Source organism: Neomonachus schauinslandi, chromosome 5, assembly GCF_002201575.2.
Source record: "Neomonachus schauinslandi chromosome 5, ASM220157v2, whole genome shotgun sequence".
In the NCBI taxonomy this organism is placed as follows: domain Eukaryota; kingdom Metazoa; phylum Chordata; class Mammalia; order Carnivora; family Phocidae; genus Neomonachus; species Neomonachus schauinslandi.
In genome coordinates this window covers 22,648,101-22,675,487 of record NC_058407.1, presented here as the reverse complement: position 1 = coordinate 22,675,487, position 27,387 = coordinate 22,648,101, and the positions used below count along the sequence as shown (strand labels likewise).

The 27,387-nt window shown below is 42.8% G+C and overlaps 1 protein-coding gene and 1 pseudogene across 13 annotated transcripts in view; one reads left to right on the top strand and one right to left on the bottom strand.

The window, feature by feature from the left end:
- The first annotated feature begins 952 nt into the window (after nt 1-952).
- On the top strand, nt 953-1,747 carry LOC110578035 (annotated as a pseudogene).
- Nucleotides 1,748-9,126: 7,379 nt separating this feature from the next.
- ANKS1B (ankyrin repeat and sterile alpha motif domain containing 1B) overlaps nt 9,127-27,387 on the bottom strand; it is a 1,116,839-nt gene continuing 1,098,578 nt past the window's right edge. For 8 of the 13 annotated variants that reach the window (XM_021687341.2, XM_021687344.2, XM_021687346.2 and 5 more), the window contains 2 exons: nt 20,905-21,072; nt 9,127-10,326 (listed from right to left, as the gene is read on the bottom strand). In XM_021687341.2, the coding sequence (XP_021543016.1) occupies nt 10,216-10,326; nt 20,905-21,072 (279 nt within the window). In that variant the 3' untranslated portion in view covers nt 9,127-10,215. The remainder of the gene's footprint in view (nt 10,327-20,904; nt 21,073-27,387) is intronic. The other 5 variants (XM_021687343.2, XM_021687345.2, XM_021687348.2 and 2 more) reach the window with 1 other exon arrangement.

Genomic DNA, 27,387 nt, shown 5'->3' with positions numbered 1-27,387 from the left:
AGATAACCCTTCTGCTGAAGGTCTGCCCAGTCCGCTCATAGTGCCCTCTTTTCTCTGCCATGACTTTCAGCGCCCTGTATTGTTTACTTACTGGAGTCCCTCATTAGATCGGAAGCTCCCTGAAGCCAGGTCTATGTCTTTTACACCACAGTCTAACATAAGGCTGGCTCCAGTTGGAGTCTCAATAAATATCTGTTGAATGACTGAAATTCTTGTATGTATGCTTGCATGCCCATAGCGCATTCTCTGTTCTCCCTCTGCACTAGGATATCAATAGGCTAATTAAGAAGTAGCACGTCACCAGCATTTTCTTTATCTTTCTTTTTAGTTTGGCATTTTACTGTGAAGCATCATTAGAGGAAGGTAAAACTTCACTTGAATAAAAAGATTTGCTTCTAGATTATATGAAATGAAATTCATGAATAAACATGTCCCTAAAGTGTTTAAGTTGGCAAGTATGGCAATCTATTATTCAACATTATGTTATTATAATTTACTTACCGACCTTTAGAGGAGGAAATGATTTTCGAATAATTCTTGGTCTCTGAAGATTGTCCCTTGAATAGATTTCCTTGCTCATAACCCCTCCCCTTAAAACTATAGAGATACTATACAGTTATTAAATGCCTGAATTAGAATATCAGCTGCTGTGAGTTTAACCATAGAATTATTGTGTAGTTGTGTATATTCACGGGGAAGGGGCAGAAAAATGTGCATCAAACGTGGGACTCATCAGAGACCATGTCTTTGAAGTTATTTGGCATCAACAGCGTATTATTTCTGAGTCAGATGATGTAAGAAGACCAAAACTTGGGAAATTTTCATTTAAATTATGATTCAGGAAAATGAGCTGCTGGTGTTCATTGTAAATTCATTTATGAGGTCAGGCCTTCAGAACTGGGAATACTGCTTATCACAGAGAAGCGAACAGAAAATGTGCCTCTGGCCCAACCTCCTCGTCTATCTTGAAACACCAGCGCCGCCAAGATGCCGGCTTACCACTCTTCTCTCATGGACCCTGACACCAAACTCATTGGAAACATGGCACTGTTGCCTATCAGAAGTCAGTTCAAAGGACCTGCCCCTAGAGAGACAAAAGATACAGATATTGTGGATGAAGCCATCTATTATTTTAAGGCCAATGTCTTCTTCAAAAACTATGAGATTAAGAATGAAGCTGATAGAACCTTGATATATATATAACTCTACATTTCTGAGTGTCTAAAGAAACTCCAGAAGTGCAATTCCAAAAGCCAAGGTGAAAAAGAAATGTATACGCTGGGAATCACTAATTTTCCCATTCCTGGAGAGCCTGGTTTTCCACTTAATGCAATTTATGCCAAACCTGCAAACAAACAGGAAGATGTCTCAGCAGCTGAGACAAGAGGCTGGACTGAGACTTTGTGAGAAAGTTTTTGACCCTCAGAATGATAAACCTAGCAAGTGGTGGACTTGCTTTGTGAAGAGGCAGTTCATGAACAAGAGTCTTTCAGGACCTGGGCAGTGAAAGGAGCCTGAGCAGACACTTTCCACAGCCGTGGGCAGCATTTTACAGCAAGATGTACACAGTTATTTGCCTTTATTTGATAAAGTTTTATACAGAAGAGAGAAGAGAGCATGTCTTCACTTGAAGAGCTCTTTATCAAGAATTTGGGTGAGGGAGGGAAAAGTGGGTGATTTGAAATTTTCTGCAGTATTAAGCTGGTGCTTAATAAAAATAAGTAAGAATAAAGAAATTTCTAACATTAAAAAAAAAAAATGTGCCTCTGTAATTTCCCATCACCCAGGGCTAGAGCAAGTAACTAGAGAGCATGCCAGGCCCAAGTTTGGGTGGGGTGGTTCTGAGCAACTGATCAAACTGGAAAACACCCAGTAGCTGAATGAAGCCTCCTGCTTAGTACAAGGTGGCTCTTGTGAGGAGCGGGAGCTCACCTTCTCACCATCCATTCAAATCTTCATTGCCTCCCCACTCGGGACTGCCCAGTCCTTATTCTGTCTTCACAGTACTTGAGTGGATTTGCAGACTTTGCAGTCCTAGCTTAGAGAGGAAGAACTAAACCCCAGGCAGTTAATCGGTGAGAAAGCCAGTGCCACAGTCCAAATCTGATTTTCTTTTCTTTATAGAGAGACCAGACCCATTGGGCTACAAGTTGAATGTCAGTTTCAATTGGAAGTGGAATCCTCCTGGGTTTATGGCAGATGAACACCAGTCTAGGGGTCAAGGCTTGGGTTTCAGCAGCTGGGGAAGATTTTGGAGATCTATGTTTCTCATCTCTGATTCATCTTCAATTAGCAGCGATTCTAAACCCCTCACCTTGTGTTTATTTGCCCCACTCTGTCAAATAACTTTCTGAGATGTAACAAATCCTTTTTAGGAGAAGGAAGGAGGAGCTATTAGTTTTTAGTTATTTAATTGAATCCTCACAAGGCTGCAAGGTATTATCTCTGTTGTCTAGATGTGGAAACTGGTACAGAGAGGTTAAGTCACCAGAGCCCCACAGCAAAGTGGTGGAGCTGGGGTTTTGGTCCATGCAGTTGGCTGCCTCACTAAAGGCCCTGGGTGAGAGGATCCAAGAGCATCATTTCAGTTACGCACTTTAATTCATTATTCATTTCATTCATTCACATCATGTGTCACGACTGATCCTAAGTCCTGAGCTGTCAGAGGTGGTCCCTGCTCTTGAAGAGCTTCTACTTTTGGTATTCTGGTTAGCCCATCTCTGTGCCTGTAGGGATTGCTCTTTGAAAAAAGCAGCACGGTCCATTCTGATAGCCAAATGGATGGCAGAGGTTGGGGGATGTTTTGGGTTTGCCAGCACTTGGCTACTACCCAAAACATCTACTAGCCAGCCTGTCTCAAGTCTCAGATGATTCAAGCATTGAGCAGGGAAGGTGGCAGCCTTAGGGCCTGCCCCCTGGAGATGCTTATTTCTCCTTTGAAACTCTTAGGGGGTTCATTTGAGATTGGCGGCAGCCCTGGGGTTGATGGATCCACGTGCCTTCTTCTGCCACCTGATTTCATATCCTTTTCTCCTTTTCCTTCCATTTGAAATGGTGTAACCTCACAGAGCCTCAGTTTCCTTGTTTGTCAAATAGGGACCACAACACTTGATTGCAGTTTTTTATGAGGCTTGAAAGATGTCAAGCATCTGATACGCATTATTATCTTTTGTTTCCGTTATAAACTTCCATTCCTTTGCTGCCCATGTTTCCATGGTTTACAAAGTGGGAACCTGTGACTTTTGCTTTCTCCGGGCATCCTTTTCTACCTTATGGTAGATCTATCTTCTTGGCTCTTAGCTCCCAGGAGTCAGACTTTGTTCAGCAGGAAAGCTGTCATCTGCTTTCTTTTGAGCCGTCTGAAACTTTCCTCTCTTTGGGATATGCATGCACCCATGAGTAATGGAGGATTGGGATTGAGAATGGAGAAAAGGCCTTGGGCTTACTGCTTGGGCTGGCACTTGGGAGTATGGTAGAACTCGGGCTTTGGCTGTCAAGTGCATCCAAATTCAAATCCTGGCTGCACTAACGTCCTAGCTGTGTGACCTTCAGCAAATGTTTTAATCTCAAGGACCTGCTTCCCAGGGAGCCCCTGGTATGGAGACTTATATGTGCTGCCCAACTTCTCAGAGAATCAGGAGGGGTCCTCATCCATTCAGGGGTAAAGCTTCTTACACTTTGTTGCCCCAAAATTATCTGGGAAACTTAAAAACCTCCCTAAACCCGGACCTCATCCCGGGCCAATTAATTCAGAATCTCTGGAGATGGGACCCGGGCATCTGTATTATTTTAAAGTTCCCCAGGTGATTCCAGAGTGCTGTGGAGGTTGTTCTGTCACCCTTGATGGCCAGGCCATTGCCAGTTCTTCTGTCTAGCTGCCAGCTACACTTTGATGACTGCTTCTACAGTGTGCTCCAGTACCTGCTCCGTCATGACAGCCTCAGGAGTGTTGCTGGGTAGCACAGACGTTTGGCATGCCTGTTGTATTAACACAGATGTGAGGATCTTTCCTGCTTGGATTTGATGGCTAATTTATAGAGCAACGCTTTTAGGGTTATTACCATCAATTCCTCCTCTGGTCGCGGCTTTCTCTATCCAGGTGTCTCACTGGTGTGTACTTGCTTTCACTTTTTACCTAGTGCCATGATTATTCCCATCATGGCAGACTCCCTTTTCCTCACTGACAACTCCTAAATTTTTAGGAGGCTGCATTGTGCTCAGCTAAAATCAACAGCTACATTGTCCAGCTGCCTATGTAGGGGTGGCAAAGAGTTGTGGCTTGAAGCTTCCAGGACAGCTCCTAAAAGATTGCCTTACTCAGTTGGGAGGCAGGAGACCTTAGGTCATTATCATTCTTTTTATTGTCTGGAATGTGGATGTGCTGGATAATGCTCCAGCAGCCATTTTTTGACCATGAGGTGACCTTACAGATGCCATATGCTAAGGATGACAGAATAGGAATGTAGAAGGAGCTTGTAGACCTCCCATTCCAGCCCTGTAATATTTCTGAAGTTCATGTTACATGAGAAAAAATTCAACCCTTCCCTGTTTAAGACACTGTTATTTCTGGTCTTTGCTACTAGTCCCTAAATTCAGTTTCTGATACTAAATAACCAACCTGGTGTCTAAGAGCAGTCCAACAAATGTCAGTGACTCTGCATCTCTGCTTCCTCCACCCCCTCACTCTAGCCACAAACACACTGTTCCTCCTCTGATAAGTAACTGGACATCTAGCTAGCTGTGAGGCTGTTGAAGCTTGGTGGAATCTCAGAAAGTCACAAAGAAGTGATGCATGGATCACGCCCAGCCCACAGATGAGTTTTATTTGGCCCACACTTAAATGCTGAATTTGTTGCCAGCATTTGAAAACTGGTGATTTTGCATAAATACTGATTTCTTAGAAAATCTGTTGACCCAGGGTCTTCATTTCTGCCTGGCAACAGTCAGCTGAAAGTTAAGTAGCACGTGCCCCCTGAGATGAAGCAGGTGCTCTGTGGATCATCACAGCCCTTCTCACTCATGTCACCTGTGTGGCTCTGGAGCCATATGAGTTTGCAACTTTCCACCTCTCTACCCAGACACACACCCCAGAAATGGCCTGCTCAAATGGTATTCCTCAATTTCCTGTGCCTTTCTTCCCAGTCTCCCTTGACTCAACACTTAGCACATTGGGGTTTTTGTTTTTGTTTTTGTTTTTCTCTCAGAAAACTGAGCCTGCACTTTTGATAAGTGGAGAGAAATCAGCCTCTCAAATGTCAGAAAACAGCTGATGTTGCTTCTTACTTGGAGGCGTCTTGACTTCCCTTCTCACATGTCTTATTGAGGAGAGGCAGTAAGAGGGCGAGCTGCAGGCTCCTCAGGGAGCAGCTGTTGGGATGCTTGATTGAGGCACTGAGACATCCAGAGGACAATTGAGTATTGAATATGGATTGCTTTGAACAGCTTTTATTACCATGTCGTGAGTAAGAACAACTCCATCTCAGCTTGCTTGTACTGTCCTCTGACACATAACTTAGATGTTTCCTAAATGGCAGGACTTGGAAGATGCGCATTAGCTCTGCTGTGCTTGTGAAGTCTGTTCTGTGACATGCATGTTCCTCAGCTGTCTGAACCCCTGAAAAAACCTCAGCTGTTGGGGTGACCCTAATGGAGCTGTTCAGTGCAGATTCTCTGTTTCAGTCTGACGTAAGTCTACATCCTTGGTCATTAACTACTCTTGGAAAGTTAAATGCCTATGCAGCTTTTACAAACCTAGATCTCTGGGGTTTTAGAGAGTAAAACAAAAACTATTTCGATGATAAATAATTTGTAGCTGTAATTCTTTATGAGTTATACACAGTGTGCAATGTGTTGGCTCAGGAGTGATCATCTTTGCATTAGCAATTCTAAATAGAATGGTGCCACGATGAACACAGAGCAAGTTCTCAGTGAGTAGACTGACCTGGGATGGAGAGAGGAAACAGTTAAGTGGAATTGGTATTCCTAGGTCTGTACCAAGTTCTTCGGGTTAATTCCCCCACAAAAATAAGACCTGGCTCATGGGTACTAATGGAATTCCACAGTATGCAGGATAGTGATTGGGCAACGAGCCTAAGGTAATTCTCTGCCTGCTTTGGAGCTGGTTTCTGTGGGAAGCAGGACTCTGTTGCTGGGGCACCAGATGCTGGGTTCATTTGTACATTTGCACAGACAGCAGTAAATGGGCGTGGGGTGGGCTAGGTGTAGGAGGGACAGGAATGGAGTAGGGGGCAGGTTGATGCAGCCTCAGTGCAGGTAGGCCTTGCTGGCCTGTGTTGGCTGGTTCCCCAATTAGATTTTAAGAAAATGTGTTTATTACTGTCAGATTGCTTGATTTTGCTAAGAAACATAGTGAATACCTTATATAAAAAGAGAACTGAAAAACTTAATGTCTTAAAAAAAGGCTTTATTCCATATGGACTTCTGAACATGGTCATTATATTCCAGTTCTGTGGGAGAAGAATGAACTCTGGAGGCTAGCCCACTTATCACATTTTCCTTTCTTTTCAGAAGTAGCTTAGGAGCAATGTTACTTGGGGTCCAAGTGTGAATTTTTATTTTTGAGAATTTATCCATGTGTTCATTATCTAAGCCTGTTTTCTAGCCCATCATATCCAAGTATTCTATACCCCAATATCTAACAGAAAATCTGGTATGTCCTGAGAGAAACCACTGCCATGACTTATTAATGAATTAACTGGGCATAATTTTCATAGGGTTCATTCACCCAAACTTATCATAGAATATAATGTAAGAAAAAAATAGAGTAATTGAATTAAAGTGCTTTTTTGGAATAATATTAGCATTCAAGGATCCCCATCCCCCATGGATACTGCAGTTACTAATGTGTCAGACTTCCCCTTCAAGAAATCAGCTGCATATCCCTTCTTCATTATGTGGGCTGACTCTCTTCTATTTGCCCCTCAGACCTCTCCTACCTCTTCCCTGCCCTGTGTAGACCATATCAATGGGCTCCTTGTCCTCTGGCTTTCAGTGGGTTCAGGTAATGTGGGGTGGAGAGTGAGATCAGGGTATTTTAATCCCTGGCTCCCTCCCTGAGGGCCGCTACAGCTGGCCATGTCCCTCCGCCTGTCTGGCAGCCCCCTCCACACAGCCTTCTCCTTTCCCATTCTCCCTCAGGCAATTACCATCCCAGGGACACTGTTCCACCCGTCTGTTTCCCTACATGCTGCCAACACCTATGTAAGTATTCTATTTATTAAACTCTTAAAATATCCCAATTGGAATGTGCCATCTGCTTCATTCTGGGACTATAACTGATACAAATAAGCATTTGATCCACAGAGAGAAGAGGACTGCTGACCTCTTGGTGGTTACCAAAGATAGAAAGGGGCCTAATTAGCCCAGTTGAAGCATTACCATCTAAAATCCCAGCCCAAACCTTTCTTCAGGAAGCGTGCCCTTTCTGCCTCTGTGGATGTGGTCCGCTCTCAGGTTGGTTTTATGTTTTCAAAGCTGTGTGTCTGCGCATGTCAGGCTGGTAGCACCCTGTTTGTTTTGGTGTGTGTTTCAAAGAGTAACAGACTTAGATCCAGCAGTGCTGGGGAGATCTCCTGAAAGTCACAGGATATGGAATGTGAAACGTTGATCTTTCCAGTATCTCTAACATGGCCCTATATCACTTGACTTGCAGCTGGCACATGTATTTTAGAAAAATGGAAGGATTGATGTTGTTATGTAATGTTTTAACCCCTACCAAAATTCATATGTTGAAGCTTAATCCTCCAATGTGATGGTATTTGGAGATAGGCCTTTGGGAGATAATTAGGTTAGATGGGGTCATGATGGTGGGGCCCTCAGAATGGGATTAGTGCCCTTATAAGAAGAGACACCAGAAAGCTTGCTGCTCTCCCACTCTCTGTGCATGCATGCTCATGCACACACATACACACACAAAGAGGTCATATGACCACACAGCAAGATGGTAGATGCCTACAAACCAAGAGAAGAGCTCTCAGAGAGAAACCTTGATCTGCCAGCATCTTGATCTTGGACTTTCCAGCCCTCAGAACTGTGAGAAATAGATTTGTTGTTTAAGCCACACAGTCTGATATTTCATTTAGCAGCCCAACCTGACACAAACGTGTAGATGTTTTTCCAAACAAGCTATTTGTATTGTCCCAGACAAATGATCTATTTGGGTGGTCCTTGCTCTTTTAGAAATTTGTTTGGGAATTTCTCCTTGTAGCCTACTGTAATATTTAAAGACATTGGAAATTTTTTGGCTGAAACTTAAGCTTTAATAAAAGGCCCATGTATCTTTCTCAGACTGGTTGAACTTAGAAATGAGTAAATTTTCTCAATTTGCCAATTAAAAAAGTCCTTTAGCTATAGATGCTGAGGAGGCTGGGCCTTTGGTTTTTTCCTAAATGGAAGTGGGAAGGTGCTCACAGAATGATGCCAAGCACCGGTGGCTGTACAATTTCCATTTTATTTTGTGTGCTTTTTTTAATAGGATATAAATAATGACAAAAATTACAAAATTTATAACTGGAAGCCCAAGCATATTTACACATATGTTTCTGTTTCAGCAAAGCTACTATTTACTTTGCTCCTATACAATTACCTTTTGGTACCATATTTCAGTGTTATTTTTACTCTCCATTTACTACATACATATCAACAGTGAATAGGCAAAATATATACAAGGAACTGTTCAGGTCAAGTAATTTAATATTGTATTAAAATTCTTCAACACTGAACTAAATCCATATACATTTGTCAGTTTGAAATAAAATTTAATTATCTTTCTTTAAAACTCACCAACTGATGAATAACTAATAATCCTCAGGTTTGAAATAATATCGGTTAATAAAAAAACATTAAGACAATCCCACAATTTATCAGTATCGCTATAATGAACTTCAGAATGATTCACAATATGATCAGTTAGAACAATATATGTTAAAATGTTATTTTTTCTATAATGATATTGGTACTGTTTATATAATTTGATTCTACATAAATATACATTATGGAATCATACAAATACTCCACAGAGACATTAAAAAAATTAAAATACCTTAAAGAAATGTAAGTAAATTTTATTTAATCAAATAGTAAGCAAACATTTATTTGTTTCAAGAAAAGAGTTTTATTACTTTGGAATCTCTCTCTTTTTTTTTTTTTGTATTTTTTTCTAGAAAAAAATTTTTGCAATAGAATTTTACTAACACCTTTCTCAAACAAGGTTTCCATGACAGAAATCTTGACAGCAGGAGCCCTAGTTTTTTTTTTTTTTTTAACGTTTTCTTTAAAACACTGTGAAAGTTAAAAAAAAAAAAACAATCTTTGCAGCTTATGGCTGCGTCAGCACTTTCGGTTGGATGCCAGTCTGCTTGCCCTAATCTCCTGCTCTGGGGAGTGTCATCAGCACTTTGCCACACCCAAGCCAGTCCTCTTGGTGGTAGCAGTAAAAATTTAGTTACTTGAAATGAAACCAGAAACATCCCTCACAACTAACCTAGTTTTCTTATCAGTGCATTAATGAAACATTCTTTTAATAAAAATATTTAATACAAGACACATTTTTCTGTGCATAATAAATTCCTCTGTTTTGAATTATTCTTAAATTTTTAATCAATCTATAGATGTAAATGTTTTCTTTATCTGACATGGTTGATTACATATAAAATCCACAAATATAGAAATTGGGAAACAGGATTTCCTGGCAATCATAGGGGTGGTTTTTGTCCTTATGCATGAAATGATGCTCAGTGATACAATTTTACAGATGTTTTTTGGGGGTAGTTCTGTTCTGATTCTACCTTTAAAACTGCTGACTGTGAAAAATCCAAGATTTTTTATACTTTTAGGCAGTATTAAAGATCCCCTGTACCTTTTCTTTTTTTTAAAGGTATTATCCCCAAATTCAGCAAAGCAGTGTTGGGGGCAGAGTCATTAGAAATACCTTGGGTGGTGGCAGGGAAGGGAGTCGGGAGAGTCAGCGAAAAATCTCAACTCATGCCTCTCAGGGGTTACGGCTGGAAAGTCTTGGTTGCATACTGGTGCAGAAAGAACGTCCCCAGGAATGGCCAGCGGCCTTTCGCCTGTGACAAGGCCACACAAACAGAGCAGTCTTCCTCCTGGGCTGGGTGGAAACTGAGGCGCGAAGGGAAGCCTGCTCCGGGACTGCTCAGCGTGCAAGGCACCGCGAGGACAGGAGGATGGTGAGTATCAGAAAATTGTGGTTTCATACTTGGTATTAATTCCTCTCTTGGCTTCTTGTCCCGGCTCCACAATCCACGGCAGATTGGCCAGAGTCTTTTGCTCAGATGGGTCGATCTGCTTTAAAACAGAAAGGCTGATGCCTGTTATACAATACCTGTACTGGGGTGTAAACATGCTTCCTAACACTTCTTGGAAACCAACACTAGGCCTTTACAGGACTGCAGTCCTGTCACAGACCAACAGGTATGTGAGAATTGTGTGTTTGTCCTTCTCATACATGTTTATTGCATAAGGACTGTATGCAAGGCATTCAAAGGGTGGGTGGTGAATGAGTCCTGGCCCTTGCTCTTGAAGGCACACAGATGGGGAAACACAAAAGCACTTTGATACTGAGAAGGGGGATGGATGGAGGGAGGCTGCTCTGCGGTTAGGGAGCCAGGGGACTTCCTAGAAGAGGTGAACCAGGTTATGTCACTCTCCAGCCCTCAAGCCTACAGTAGTTTCTGTTACAGAATAAACCTGAATTCCTCAAGGTGAAGTCTAGCCACACTGACTTTGCTTCTACCTGCATGCCAAGACCACACCCTTTGCTCTGGGGGAATGCCTTTCCCCAGACACCTGCATGCCTACATCATCTCCTCACCTATTCACCCAATACAAAATAGCATCCTAACTTTTCTGCTCTCCTCTTCAGCTCTAGTCTTTATAATCCTATGCCACATACATGATATTTATTCCTTCATCCTCCACTGCAGTGTATGGTTTTGTTCTCTTCACTGTTTCCCCCAAACTTAGAAAACCTCCTGGCAACCCAGTAAAAAATAGTAGGTACACAATAAATACTTACTGAATGGATATTATAAGAGAATGAGGTAATGTCTAAACAGCTGGAGGACGAGCTAGAGTTTGCCTGGTGAGGGGGCAAGGAGAGAGGGAACAGCATGTGCAAAGCTCCTGTGGTAAAGAGAAGTGGCAGGTTGAGAACTTGCAGTTAGTTAGTTCACAGAGTGGAGATGGGAGGGTGAAAAGGTGAGCAGGGCCAGGTCAAGCTGAGCCTTGAACCAGACTGAGCTGAGCTATAAAATGGTTAAAACCACATTTTAGCCCCTGTGCACACAAAGTCAAACAGGCCATTCCTGGGTAATGCTTGAGCTGTGAGCTCTCAGGAGGGGCCTTGGAGGGAGTTTTTCACCACACTGCTGCCTCATCTTTTAGTGTTTCCACATCTGCCCTGGCCCTGGCCACCTGCTCTGCTCAGGAATGCTGGGGCAAGGAAGCCTGGGAAGGTCTCTCTTATTTCTCTTGTGCTGTGAGCTTTGGAGCCTGATGAAAGGCTATGGGATCCATGCCCTATGGCTACCTTCCAACATGAATTGATTGTATCTCCACAAAGCTGTGGGAAGGACTTCACATATTCTTAGGATCATGGAATATTTCTCAACAATAAACAACTGGACCTGAGGGAAATGGAACATGGACACCAGTTGAGAGGGATGGGATGTTGAGGCAGTTAAAGGACATCAATATTATTCACTATATATTTTCATATTTCTCAGTGAAGGCTTTTCAATGAATATTTAACAAGCCCTCATGGCACCCAACCTAGTTGTGCTCTTCTGGAAGTTTATGGAGACCAGAGTAAAGTCAGATGGAGGCACCTGCCATGAACAGATTTATCCAGGCCATATGAGAAAGACTATAATAGTCTAAGAGGTAATCCAAAAATATTCTGAAAATTCCTATACATTTAACTTACAGTTTTTTTGGGGAGGGGGGACGAGATAAATAATGAACAACTCTCCATCAATAAATGCTATACAGAATTAAAACTGGGTATACACTTGAGTGTGACTAGGTATCTATCTCAGAATGGATGGCCCAGGAAAAGCCTCTTCATGTAGCTGAGATTTGAATGACAAGTGAGTCAGCTGTGCAGAAATATGGGGGATACCGTGATAGGTGGAAGGAACAGGTGACACAAAGGCCTCAGGTAGGAGTGAGTTTGGTCTGTTCCAGGAATAGGAAGGCCTGAGCATCAGAGAGAAGCATTGTGGGAAATTAGGTTTAGGTACTTGGGGCAGTGGTGCCATGAACTGGTTTGTGTTTTAGGATCACTTTGGTTGCATAAGGAGAAGGAAGACTATTAGGACATGTAGTGCAATAGTTCTGGAGTAGTGGTGGTAGCCTGGACGAGAAGAGTGAGGAAACAGGGAGGAATGGGTGGCTCTGAGATGTTTTAGGGGTTGAGCAGATGGAATCTGCCCATGTGTTGTACACAGTGGTTAGAGGAAGACAGGAAGTAAGGACGACCTCTGGTTTGTGCCTTGAGCAACATGGTGAATGGTTATGCCATTTACTGAGCTCGGAAAGACAGAATATAAAGTTTTGAGGGAAAAATCAAGAATTCTGTTCTGGGAACTTACTTCCAGGGAAGATGGCAGAGGAAGAGAATCCTAGGCTCACCTCATCCCATGGATACACCTAGATAACACCCACATCGGTGAAAATAACCCAGAAAATGACCTATAGATTGGCAGAAAAGACCTTTCACAGGTAAATGTAGAAAAGAGGCCACAATGAAGACGGTAGAAACAGCAGAGATGTAGTTGGGAGCCAAACACCTGCAGGACCTAAGGGAGGACTGCTGTGGGTGCAGAGGGGAGAGGAGGAGACCCTACACCAGGCACCTCAGGCACAGAGGACCTGCACTGGGAAGATGAATTCCCTTATCATTTGGCTTTGAAAACCAGCGAGTTAACTTAACATCGTGAGTTCTTACAATCAGTGGGGCTTAACACCTGGAACTTTGAAAAATCAGTGAGCCAGAGAGTGATAGGAAACTGAGTCCCTGCCCTTAAAGAGATAGCATAACAAACAGCCCCACCAAGATACAGCAGAGAAGCAGCAGTTTGAAAAACACCTGGGGTATACAGGAGGGAGGGAGATTTGTTTACTAATCTGAGAGCATGTGCTGGAGGGGCAGAGATCTTTGGGAGACTTCTTCAAGAACAAAAGAACTGGCAGGCACCATTTCCCTCTCCCACTCCCCAGCTTAGATACAGGTACACCTGTGTGAACCACTGCAGCAAGAACACTCTCCACCTACCTTGCTAGCAGCATGCCCTGCCCTCACACTCTCCTGTGGTCCCCACCCCCCAACCTGGCCTTGGCGATTCCATCCAAAGCAATGCCACAAGCATAGCAGTATACAAGCAGCCCTGATGGGTCAGCACCACCTCAGAGGGACTCCTGCCCTGGGGAAAGGGGAATAAAACCACACAAGCAATCTTATGGCCCGAGGAGTGGGCTGGGGGCAGATATCTGGTCTGACTACAGGCCCCACTCACCAACAAAAACTTCTCATGGGACAACACAGGGAGAGTGCCCTGCAGTGCGGTGCTTCTGCAGTTCTGGAAAATACCTGGCCTAACCCAACTCAAGCCCAAGGCTGCCCCAGACTGGCTCACTAACAACACAGGGAACCAAACCCTGCCTGCAACAGGTAAAGAGAGCCATAGAAGACAACTGGACTGAAGGCAAAAGCAGCTCAGCCACAACAGTAAGGTGCACACAATGCCCATAGGTGATACCCCATAAGTGCCAGGTTCTGATAGAGGAACACTGCACTGCAGGGCACTATAGGACCTCTTCTTTATAAGGCCTCTAGTTTCAAGAGCAAGAGACATAGCTAACTTTCCTAACACATAGAAACAGACACAGGGGGTTAGACAAAATGAGGAAACAGAGGGATATGTCCCAAATGAAAGAACAGGACAAAATCACAGCAAGACAGCTCAACTCTTGGAGATAAGTAACGGAGATAATATGCCTGATACATAATTTAAAGTAAAGGTCATAAAGGTACTTACTGGACTTGAGAAAAGAGAACAGGACCTCAGTGAGACCCTCAACAAAGAGATAGAAAACATAAAAAAGAACCAATCAGAGATGAAGAACCCAATAACAAATTAAAAATATACTAAAGGGAATAAACAGACTAAAGGAAGTAGAAGAATGGATCAGTGATGTGGGGGGACAGAGTAATGGAAAGAAATCAAGCTGAAAAGGAGAAAGAAAAAAGATTAACAAAAAATGAGACTAGATTAAGGGAACTGAGTGACACCATTCAGTATAATAACACTGCATTACAGGGACCCTAGAAGGAGAAGAGAGAGAAAAGGGGGCAGAAAATTTATTTGAAGAAATAATAGCTTAAAACTTACCTAATTTTGGGAAGGAAATGGAAGTCCAGATCCAGGAGGCATAGAGAGCCCCCAACGAAATCAACCCGAGGAGGTCCACACCAAAACACATTGTAATTAAAATGGCAAAAAGCAGTGATAGGGAGAGAATTTTTAAAGCAGCAAGAAAAAAGAAAACAGTTACATCCAAAGGCAGCCCCATAAGGCTATCGGCTGATTTTTCAGCAGAAATTTTGCAGACCAGAAGAAAGCGGCATGATATATTCAAAGTGCCATAAGAAAAAACTTCTAACCAGCAAGGCTATCATTCAGAATAGGAGAGAGAAAGAGCTTCCCAGACAAAAGTTAAAGGAATTCATGACCACTAAACCCGTTCTACAAGAAATGCTGAAGGGGACTCTTTGAGTGGAAAGGAAAGACCATAAGCAAGGAGTAAGAAAAGTAGGAAGCACAAAAGCAGTAAAATTAAGTATATCTATAAAAATCAGTTAAGGGATTCACAAAATAAAAGGATGTAAAATATGACACCTAAAATGTGGGGGAGGGCGCTGGGTGGCTCAGTTGGTTAAACGTCTGCCTTCAGCTCAGGTCATGATCCTGGAGTCCCAGGATCGAGTCCTGCATCGGGCTCCCTGCTTAGCAGGGAGTCTGCTTCTCCCTCTGGCCCTCCCCCTCTCATGCTCTCTCTCTCATTCTCTCTCTCTCAAATAAATAAAATCTTAAAAAAAAATGTGGGGGAGAGAGGAGTAAAAATTTAGTGCTTTTAGAATGGGTTCAAACTTAAGTGACCATCAACTTAATACTCACTGCCATATGCATAATAAGATGTCATATACAAAACTTATGGTAACCACACAAAAACAGTAATAGATACACAAAATAAAGAGAAAGGAATCCAACTTTATTACTAAAGAAAGCCAGCAAACCATGAAGGAAGAGAGCAGGAGAAGGAGAGAGAACTACAAAACAAGTAACAAAACAGCAATACCTACATACCTGTCAATAATTACTATGAATGTAAATCAAATGACCTAGGGTGATGGAATGAATAAAAAAGCAAGACTCATGTATATGCTGCCTACAAGAGACTCAGACCTAAAGACACATACAGATTGAAATGAAAATGAAAGGATAGAAAAGCATTTATCATGCAAATGGAAGTGAAAAGAAAGCCAGGCTAGCAATATTTATTTCAGGCAAAACAGACTTCAAAACAGACTGTACCAAGAGACAAAGAAGGACACTACCTAATCATAAAGAGAACAATCCAACAAGAAGATACAGCAATTGTAAATATTTATGCAGCCAACATGGGAGCACCCAAATACATAAAGCAGCTCATAACAAATATAAAGGAAGTAATCAATAGTAATACAATAGTAGTAGGGGACTTTAATACCCCACTTATATCAATGGATCATCCAAACAGAAAATCAATAAACAGTTGCTTTGAATGACACACTGGACCAGATGGATTTAACAGATATAATCAGAATATTCCATCTTAAAACAAAATACACCTTCTTTTCAAGTGCACATGGACCATTCTCCAAAACAGATCATGTGAGGCCACAAAATAAGTCTCAACAAATTCAAAAATGCTGAAGTCATACCATGCATCTTTTCTGACCACAACACTATGAAACTAGAAACCAACCACAAGAAAAAAGTCTGGAAAGAACACAAATACATGGAGGTTAAGTGACATACTAAACAATGAATGGGTCAACCAAGAAATCAAAGAGGAAAGAAAAAAAAATACATGGAGACAAATGAAAATGAAAACCCAATGGTCCTAAATCTTTGGGATGTACCAAAAGCTATTCTAAGAGGAAGTTTATAGCAATACAGGCCTGCCTCAAGAAGCAAGAAAAATTGCAAACAATGTAACTTTACACCTAGGGGAGCTAGAAAAAAAACCAAACAAAACCAAAACCAGCAGAAAGAAGGAAATAATAAAGATTAGAGCAGAAATAAATGAAATAGAAAATTAAAAAACCAACAGATCAGGAGATGGTTCTTTGAAAAGATCAACCCAATTGATAAACCTCTATCCAGACACAGCAAAAATAAAAAAGAGAGGACTCAAACTCAAAAATGAAAGAGGAGAAATAACAACTGACACCACAAAAATAAAAAAGAATTATAAGAGAATATTATGAAAAATTATATGCCAACATGCGGGACAACCTAGAAGAAATTAGATAAATTCCTAGAAACATATAACCTCCCAAAACTGATTGAGGAAGAAATAGAAAATTTGAACTGACCAATTACCAGCAACAAAATTGAATCCATAATCAAAAAAACTCCCAACAAATAAAAGTCCAGGACCAGACAGCTTCACAGGTGAATTCTACTGAACATTTAAAGAAGAGCTAATACCTATTCTCAAACTTTCCCAAAGAATAGAGGAGGAATGAAAGCTTCCAAATTCATTCTCTGAAGCCCTCATTACCCTGATATCAAAATCAGATAAAGACACTATGAAAAAAGAGAACTACAGGCCAATATCCCTGATGAACATTCATGCAAAAATCCACAACAAAACACTGGCAAACCAAATTCAACAATACATTAAAAAAAATCACTCACCACAATCAAATGGGATTTATTCCCGGAATACAAGGGTGGTTTACATTTGCAAATCAATATGCTACATCACATCAATAAGAGAAAGGATAAAAACCATATGATCATTTCAAAAGAAGCAGAAAAAGCATTTGACCAAGTGCAATATCCATTCATGACAAAAACCCTCAACAATGTAGGTTTAGAGGGAACATAACTCAACATAATAAAGGCCACATATGAAAAACCCACAGCTAACATCATACTCAACAGTGAAAAACAGATTTGTTCCCCTGAGATCAGAAACAAGACAAGGATGTCCACTCTCACTTTTATTCAACACAGTACTGGAAATCCTAGCCTGGGCAATCAGACAAGAAAAAGAAGTGAAAAGCATCCAAATTGGTAAGGAAGAAGTAAAACTTTCATTATCTGTAGATGACATAATACTATGTATAGAGAACCCTAAAGACTCCAACAGAAAACTACTAGAACTGATAAATGAATTCAGTAAGGTCGCATGATACAAAATCAATATACAGAAAACCACTGCATTCCTATACACTAATGAGGTAGCAGAAAGAGACGTTAACAAAACAATCCCACTTACAATTGCACCAAAAATAATAAAATACCTAGGAATAAACTTAAACCAAGTAGGTGAAAGATCTAAAGTCTGAAAACTATAAAACACTCATGAAAGAAATTGAAGATGACACAAACAAATGGCAAGATATTCCATGCTCATAGATTGGGAGAACAAATATTGTTAAAATGTCCATACTACCCAAAGCAATCTACAGATTTAATGCAATCCCTATCAAAATACCAACAACATTTTTCACAGAACTAGAACAAACAATCCTAAAATTTATATAGAACCACAAAAGACCCTGAATAGCCAAAGCAATCTTGAAAAAGAAGAACAAAACTGGAGGTATCACAATCCCAGATTTCAAGTTACACTACAAAGCTGTAGTAATCAAATCAGTATGGTACTGGCACAAAAAGAGACACATAGATCAATGGAACAGAAGAGAGAGAGACCAGAAATCAACCCATGATATGATCTATTAATCTTCAGTAAAGGAGGCAAGAATATGCAGTGGGAAAGAGTCTCCTCAACAAATGTTGCTGGGAAAACTAGACAGCTACATGCAAAAGAATGAAAGTGGCCCACTTTCTTACCCATACACAAAAATAAACTCAAAATGGATTAAGGACCTAAATGTGAGACCTGAAACCATAAAAATCCTAGAAGAGAGCACAGGCAGTAATGCCTCTGACATCACCCATAGCAACATTTTTCTAGATACATCTCCTGAGGCAATGGAAACAAAAGCAAAAAAATAAACTACTGGGACTACATCAGCATAAAAAGCTTCTGCACAGCAAGGGAAACAATCAACAAAATTAAAAGACAACCTACTGAATGGGAAAAGATATTTGCAAATGACATATCTGATAAAAGGTTAGTATCCAAAATATATAAAGAACTTTTACAACTCAACACCAAAAACCCCCAATAATCCAATTAAAAATGGGTAGAAGAATGAAAGACATTTCTCCAGAAAAGATACACAAAATGGCCAACAGACACATGAAAAGATGCTCAACATCCTCATCATCAGGGAAATGCAAATCAAAACCACAATGAGATATCACCTCACACCTGTCAGAATGGCTAAAATCAAAAACATAAGAAACAAGTGTTGGTGAGGATATGGAGAAGAAGGAACACTCATGCACTGTAGGTGGGATTACAAACTGGTATAGCCACTGTGGAAAAGAGTATGGAAGTTCCTCAAAAAATTAAAAATAGAACTAACAATATGACCCAGAAATCACGCTACTGGGTATTTACCCAAAGAATCTGAAAACATTAACTTGGAAAGATATATGCACCCCTATGTTTATTGCAACATTATTTATAATAGCCAAATTATGGAAGCAATCCCAGTGTCCACTGATAGATGAATGGATAAAAGTGTAGTAGGAAGGGAGAAATGAAGGGGGTGAAATCAGAGGGGGAGACAAACCATGAGAGACTATGGACTCTGAGAAAAAAACTGAGGGTTTTAGAGGGGAGGGGGGGTGGGGGGTTGGGTTAGCCTGGTGATGTGTATTAAAGAGGGCACGTTCTGCACGGAGCACTGGGTGTTATGATGAATCATGGAACACTACATCAAAAAGTAATGATGTAATGAATGGTGACTAACATAAAATAAAATTAAAAAAAGAAAAAGTGTGTGTACACACACACACACACACACACACACACACACGCACACAATGGAATATTACTCAGCCATAAAAAATGAAATCTTGCCATTTGCAATAACGCAGATAGATCTACAGGGTATAAAGCTAAGTGAAGTTAGTCCGAGAAAGAAAAATACCATACATTTCACTCCTATGTGAAATTTAAGAAATGAACAAAGGAAAAAAACCAGACTCTTAACTATAGAGAGCTGATAGCAGAGGGGCAGTGGAAGGGGGGATGGGGGAAATAGGTGAAGGGGATTAAGATTACTTGTCTAGATGAGCACTGAGTAGTGTACAGAACTGTTGAATCACTCTATTATACACGTGACACTGGTATAACACTGTGTATCAATTATACTGGAATTAAAATGAATAGAATTCTGTTCTACATCTCAGATGTCTGTTAGATATTAAAGAAGCAATTGAACATACAAGTCTGGATTTGTGGGAGTGCATCAGGATTGGGAACCAGTGGGGCTGGGTAGGTGCAGAGGTGAAGGGACCATGGTGTCTGAAGGAAGATTTTCAGAGGACATGCAGTTAATGGTGATGCTCAGAGATGAGGGATGAGCGTGGGAGCAAATGGCTAAAGTGGGGTGGAAGTGAGTAGTCAAGGAGCGGAGGCCAGATGCTGGAGGGACTGTCCCCAGGGAGCGAAGTTGCCAAGAATGGTGGCAGGAGTAGAGGCCCAAAAGAAGACTGTAGACAAGAAGCCACATGCTCACAAACGGAGGTGCTTCTTGACAAACAGTAAAGATCCTACACTTCCCCCATGACCCCACAAGCCGGGGATGGTGGAGAGGAGCACGCTAGAGATAGAAAGATATGTGGGTGTGAGAGCAAGGCATCTGGGGGTGCCTGTCTGTCCCGAGCCCCAGAGTTCCTAGGATGCCATACGGCAGCCGGAGCAGAAGCCAGATGGGAGGCTGGTTGGGAACGCTCCAGCTTTTGGGTATTGCTACTACCAGAGGAGGCCGCTTTGAAGTCATGAAAGTCTGTTAGGACAGGACGTCTACAGAGCTCGTGGGAGGGAAGGGGAGGAAATTCCTGGAGGAAGGCAGATGACGAGGAGGAAGGAGGGGCTGCAGCATCTGAAGAGTCCCCGCTCTGCAGGAAGCCTCAGCTGCTGGGAGAAAGCCTGCCGAAAGCTGGCATCTAAGCCTCTGGCCAAGGGGGAGAGGACCGCTCTGCTCGGACCCAAGACGTGCACAGAGCCTGTGCACCTAGCTAGCTTCCTCTAGCAGAGTACCTGGGATGCCTTGCTGTGAACCTCTGCCAACATCTCCAACGGCCTGTGGCTTGCAAGAGGTTTTGGCCCCTGGTGGGATGGCAGTGAAGCCTTAGGGAACATTGTTCCCAAGCTTGCCTGAACCTTCAGGAAAGATTCATCAAGGAAGCGGCGGCACCCAGTCCCCCTCTCACAGAGCTGCCACAGGTGACAGAGAAAGTGGAATTTTCTTGGGATCCTGTAGGTTCAGACAGATGGTCCCCCGGGACTTTGCAGGAAATCAGGCTGGGAGGGTGAAGGATGCATGCCAGGAGGAGGAGGCCAAAGGAGACATAGAAAGGCAGGCCCCCACATCACTTGGGACCTGCTTAACAGCTTCCTCTCCCTCCAGCTCAAGATTTTCAGAACATCTGTATTCTTTCTACTTACCACCGACTTGCGAATGCTGACACGAGGCTTGGGGATGGGTTTGGAGGGTTTGTTTTCAAAGCTTTCTGGAAGTGTAGAGGAATGCCCCCCTTTTCTTGCTTGTAGTGCAAGTTGGTAAGCAACTTCAAATGCCTGACCCAGTGTTAGGATGATTTCGTAGGCTAAATTCTGCAAGAGAAAAGAGAAAAGCATTTACTGTGGCATACTGCAGGTTGGCCAAGTTGAGTAGCTGAGGAACACTGTGGGAGGTGAACTAGCAAGGACCTTGAACTAGTCCACCTGGTGTGGCAGTGAGTCAGTGGAAATCTGTGAAGAACAGGAAACCCCAGGTCCAATTTAGAGTCTACATGAGGCATTAGTCAGCAATGCGATGCACTGGCTTACAACCACGCTAAGGAGCTGACCCTCAACTTCACCCTACGGGGAGCAGGCCCACACCCCCTGGCCCCAGGAGCCTATTCCATTCAGAGCCTCCCTCGTGGGCAGCTGGTCGGCTCCCAGGCCTTGGAAGATAAGGGGTTACTATGGTCCTTCATCTGAGTTCTGGGAGTGCCTCAGCTGTGCTTGTGAGGACGAGCCCACACACTCCACAGGAGGTGTTCCTGAGAAGTTTGGGTCTTTTTACCTCAAACATCTGTGATTCAGTGAACATCTCTAAAGCACAATCAAAATCTAATTTAGGCGGTGGGGAGAGGTATTAGTCATGCTGGTGTGGTGTCTCACAGTTCCAGCAGCCAGCATGCAAACAGAGCCAATTATCCATCTATTTCTTGAGGCGCTTGCTCTCCCTGTAGGTCCACTTCCATATTTTATCATCAAATCAGCAAGAGACAGGAGAGTCTGTCAGGCCCAAATGCCATGCCAAGCAGTGACTGGGAGAAAGGTTCTTTTCTTCGGACCTTCAATCACTCCCTTCAAGATGACTTCTAGCTTTCTTTTCTCTTCTCTAGATATGAATCCTTGATTTCTGCCTTCTCTTCCCAGCACAGCTCCACCTGGTCTTCTCTCACTGAGAAAACATGATGTTGTCTGACCCCAGAGAGGCAGGGTCTTGACAATGCCCCTGAGGTCACAGCACACCAAAGAGGTAGATGCCTTATCTATCAGTCACAACAGAGAGCTTTCTTAAAATCACTGCACCAGCAGAGAGCAGGCATGGTCTGTCTCAAGTTTTCATTCTGATCAGTGTCCCTAGAATGTCTGTTCATGGTTTTTCAGAACAGAAATGGCATTCTGCTTATGCTGCTTTTGCAACTATGCCCCCTCACTCCAGGCCCTCCTCCCCAATCAAGCACACAGAATAGCTCAATTCCCATGATTCTGGGGAGAACTGTTTGGCATTGTTCCTACTTGATGAAGACAGTGAAGGAGATACAGGATGGCCTTTGGAGGCCCAACTGGAAGAAGTCCATGGGTTTCTGGACCGACCAGACTTCAGATCAATGCCAGACTACTGTGGTCTTAGACCCAAGGAGGGAAAATGCCTCTGAGCTTGAAATCTGTTTTGACAGAGGAGGGGTCTTCTTTGAGTGACATGTTAAGAAATGATGGCCCCACAAGACAGACGTGTGCTTGCTGGAGACACTGAACCTTGCACAGCCAACTGAGCACTTCCTGCAATGAGCACTGATCCCGTGTTTGCCTCCAAGGATGAGTCAGACTAGTAAATTAGCAATGCACAGACAAATGATAGTGGAGGAGGGCTGGCAGATAGCTCTGGCCATCACTGCACAAAGAGGGCTGAACCCTTCGACTGCCTACACTTGGCATCATCACGTCATCGTCAGCTTTGCCTCCTAGTGCGCATAGGGGACCCCTCTGAAAGGCAGACTGGGGCTTTTGACTTCTGTAGTCTCCATGTGAAGTCATGGGCTCTTGGTCTTGTTCAGCATGACTCTGGAGATGGTTGATGTCCATCCGTCAGGGCTATGTAGCAGATATTCATGCTCTAGGTGGGCAAACGGATGAAGGGAAAGACGGCAGATTCAGCAATTGTATAATGTTCAGCTTTTAGATACTAGAACAGTGGAGCTTAATGAGTGTGAATTCTTTATCATTAACCTAAAAACAAATTCCTGAAAGTGAGATTTACTTAAAGCTCCAGTGTCTTCAAAAGAAAGTCAAAGATGCTCATTTGAGCAAGTGAGATTTTTCACATGACTATTATGGGAAGCCTAAAGGTTTTTAAGGGTAGTGGGTTAGAAGCCCTGCTTTTTCATTTTTAATTAGTTCTTGGTGTTAGGAAACTGCTCAAATAAGACACTGAGACCAGACTGTGCCAAATGCCCTCTCCTGGTTTGGCTTGTGTTCTTCTTGATGTCTTGCTTCTCGCTTTATTTTAGAATGCTTTACAGAGTTGTTTTTTCTTATGATTATGTAAAGAGTTGGATACGGTTACCTTTCCTATCTCTTATGTTGCCTCAATGTTTGAGGTATTGATTCTGGAAGCCAGGGAGGGCCCATGGGCATGAGGAGCAGCTGGTTCTGATGGGGCTTCTAAATGCTGAGCACTGTGTTACTGACATACCAGGGCCCCTGAGGGGAACACTCATCAGGTGGGACCTGCTGACACATGTCTAGATGGGGAGGAAGATTCATTTCTCTTGCCTCTCCTTAGTAACAGTCCCACTATTTAAATGGGAGGACGGTTACTGTGAGGGTAGGAGTCTCTACTAGGACGAGACCAAAAATTAATACTGCAGTATCAGAGAGGCTTAGGTGACAAGCCTTGCTACCTCCTTTGAGCCAGGCTTGCTGACCCCAGTGATGCTGGCTGGCATTGAAGAGCTAGAGATGCCTCAAAAACCTGAAGGCCCAATTACTCTCTGTTTTCAATGTATTATTATCTTTGCAACTGTGGGGAGGTCAGTGCCTGAGACTATGCCTGACACACCGTAGGCACTCAGTAAATGCATGCTAAATGAATGAATGAATAGGCAAAGGACAAATGAGAAAAATAGCACTACTACAGTTATACTATATAGAGTTATTACTGTAGGTAGCATAGCTACCATTAAGTAAGGACTTCACAGGTATTAGGAATTGAGTATGCCAAGCACTAGATTTATCTCATTTAAGTATTACCACAGTTATCTGCAAAATCTCTTTATCCTTATTTTATAGATGAGGACATTGAGGCTCAGAGAGACTAAGTAACTTACCTGACATCACAGAGCTAGAAAGTTACAGAGCTGTGATGTGAACCAGTATTTGTGACTCAAAGCCCATGTTCTTACCCCTACCCACATGTGGTAGCTTGTCTCCAAGACGGCTGCCATCCATTCCACTGCCCTGTGTCCACGCCATGACCTTCTACGAAGAGGGTGAGTCTGTTTCTCCACCTCCTTGAATCTGGATTGGCTTTCCTGACTTCCCCAATTAGCAGAGTATTGCAGAAGTGACATGCTGGGACCTCTGAGATTTGGTTGTAAGGAGTCTTGTAGCTTCCATCCAGGCCTCTTGAAACACTCTGAGGGAAGCCAGCCACGTGTAAACATTTGACCACCCCGAGGTTACCATGCTACGCAAATGTCCAAGCTAGCCAAATGGCAGAGGCTGCCTGGAAAGAAACAGCAGTTGCAGTCATCCCAGGTACATAGCGAAGGAGTCATCCTGGACATTCAGTCTCTAGGAGACACCACACGGGGAGGACGCAAGACCCCAGAGAGATGGCCCTAGTAGAGCTGTCCCAACATCAGCAGCCATCTGAGCCACCTCAGCGGAAGCCCCAGGTATCGCTGAGCAGAAAAGAGCAGAGGTGCCATATTCTGCCCAAATCCCTCACTCACAGAATCATAATGAAATGGATGTTCTTCTGTGTCACTAAGTTTTGGAATGGCTTGTTAAGCAGCAACAGATAACTGGAACACCATTCAGTGCTGAAGAAGGCTGGCTGGCTCCTTGTTCAGGTAGCAGGAAGAGAACTGCCAGCCTCTGAGCTGGGATGAACAGTATGTAGTCGTGGGGAGTCACTCCTGAAACCACCCCACCCTCAGCCCTGGCTGTGGGGAAGCTAGATGCCTCCTGTGACCCATCCTGGTCACAGCATCACAGTAAGAACTAGGGTGTCCCTTCATACATATTAGCCCAAACCACAGAGCTGGAATGTCCTTCTAAGTTGGCACAACCATGTTCTCATCTCTAGTCACTACCTCCCTTGAGCATAAATTCAAACCCCTTCAGCTTTACGTTCACTATGTTAACCTGGCCTGTCTCTGACCGTGGCTCTTTCTGCCCCTCCTGGCTTATTGGAAAATACCTGCCTTGGCTTTTCCAGCATGAGTCTCTTTCTAGAATCACATTTATTATGGCAATTGGTCTTGAGCATTTTCTACCTTACAAAGACCACCAATGAAAGCGGGTAGCCTGTGTGTGTGCATGCATGTTTGGTACAGGCGTGGGGGATGATGACTGGGGACAGCATGCTCTGAGCCTCATTTTTCTTAATTTAAAAATGGGGATGATAACATGCAGTAGTGACTTCACTGGATTGTTTCGAGAATCACTCATGATTACACTTAACCAATGACAATTTCAGCCAACATTATTTTCTGTGTGCCATGTACCATAGGACATGCTTCACATGGACTCTCTCATTGAATCCTAACAACAACAACAACCCTGTAGGGGTTATAACAGAGGGGCTATTATTCCTATTTCACATGTGAGAGAATTCAGCTCAGAATGGTTAAATAACTTGGTCATGAAGCCAGCACAGCAGAGCTAGGATTTGAATCCAGGTGTTGGTAGGCCCTGCTCTTGAACTTAGAACTATAGTTAAGATAAATGATTTCTGCAAACTGTTAAAAAAAAAAAAAAAAAAAGCTTAAAAACATTAAATACAGAAGCTACTGGGTGTTAAGTGCATCTTGGCTGGGGTGAGGATACCTAAAGGTACACAATTTGCTTGGGTCTCAGCCTCCAGGCAAAGGGTGTCCTTCGTGATTTAACATGATCCATCATCACAAGGATTCTCAACCATTGGATGTGCCCCTTACATGATGAGGGATGCCAGGCAACACTCCCTTTCCAGCAGAGGCTCTGTAGGATGAAGGCAGGGAATCCCAAGTCAATGGGGACAACCGCCCCAGGGGGACCATCACCATCTCTAAAGCCCTTCCCTTCTCCCCTAGGGATTCTGTTCTTCGAATTAAGAATTGCTACATTAGAGGAATTTGCAGAGCCATCATATTTTAAGGAGAGATCTTAACAGTAATCAAGGGACACAAACTTGTTTTTCTTATGCAAACTAGAGATGTGTAGGCAAGCTTGCATTTACTATGAGCTCAAGGCAGTCAGGACTGCAGTTGACCACGCTGGCTACTTACTGAGCTACTTCCACGTGTCAGGCTGAGTCCCTAATGCCTGGCTGGTGCCTGGCCTATGGCAAGTGTCCAGGAAGTGCTCACTGAATGATGTGGGGGAGGGGAAGCTCTTGGAGAGACAAAGAAATGTCCCTCCTTGTCCTTCTGCCTCCTAGTCACTGAGGCTGTACCCAGCACATTCATCAGTTTGGTGTTAGAAAAACCGCAGCATAGATGTGGGCAATCTGTCCTCTAGGAAAAATTCTGGTCACTCAGGTATTAACTGATGTATCACTAGGATTCTTTTATGATTTTTTTCCCTGCTTTATACTTTCGTGTTTTATTTGAAAAATTAATACTTAGCATTTCCAAAACCTGGTAATGATCATTATAATAAAGGAAGAAATGAATATGTTGAATCGTCAGCTTATAAAGGAAGAACCAGCTCATGAAACTTAGAAATGTTGAAGCACACTGTACAGTAAATAAGCTTTTACCACAGGTACAGAACATAGGCAGGTGGAATCTACAATGACTATCCCAGTGACGGTAGCCCCAGGCTGCATCCCATCCCTCCTGTGAGGAGTTTGGAAACTCCTTCCAAACTTGTTGGAAACCTCCAAACAAATTTGGGGAGAGCACAGTTCTTGACTTTGCTCGCCCCTGGGAGTCCACTATGTCCTCCTGTGTCCATCCAGTCTGGGATTCTTTTTGGGGTGCCCTGTTCTGGGGGTGCCTTTTGATTCTGTCCTAGCAATCAGCTCTATCTGCATCCTCAAGAGCCAGGCCACTGCTGGGCCTGGAGGGACAACTATGGAGGTGGCCCAGGATGGGACTGGAAACAAAAGCATTCTTTCATTTTTAGAATAAAAAAAAACAAAAACAAGCATTTTGATAAAATAGGGGCTTTAACATTTTTTAGGCTGAAGGGTTCAGTGGCATATTTGCAAGAATATTCATTATCATGTTTAAAATTTTTCATAAATAGAGGACTAATTAAGTATACTACATAGATTCACACAGTGCAGCCAATTAAAATGAAAACTGAGTCATTTTAAAAAACTGGTTAAAAGACTAAGTAAAAACATATGGATAAATACAAACATAGATGGTATCTGTCTATGTGCATAGAAAACAGGGATATATATTAAAATGTTACTAATGGTCATCACTGAGTGTT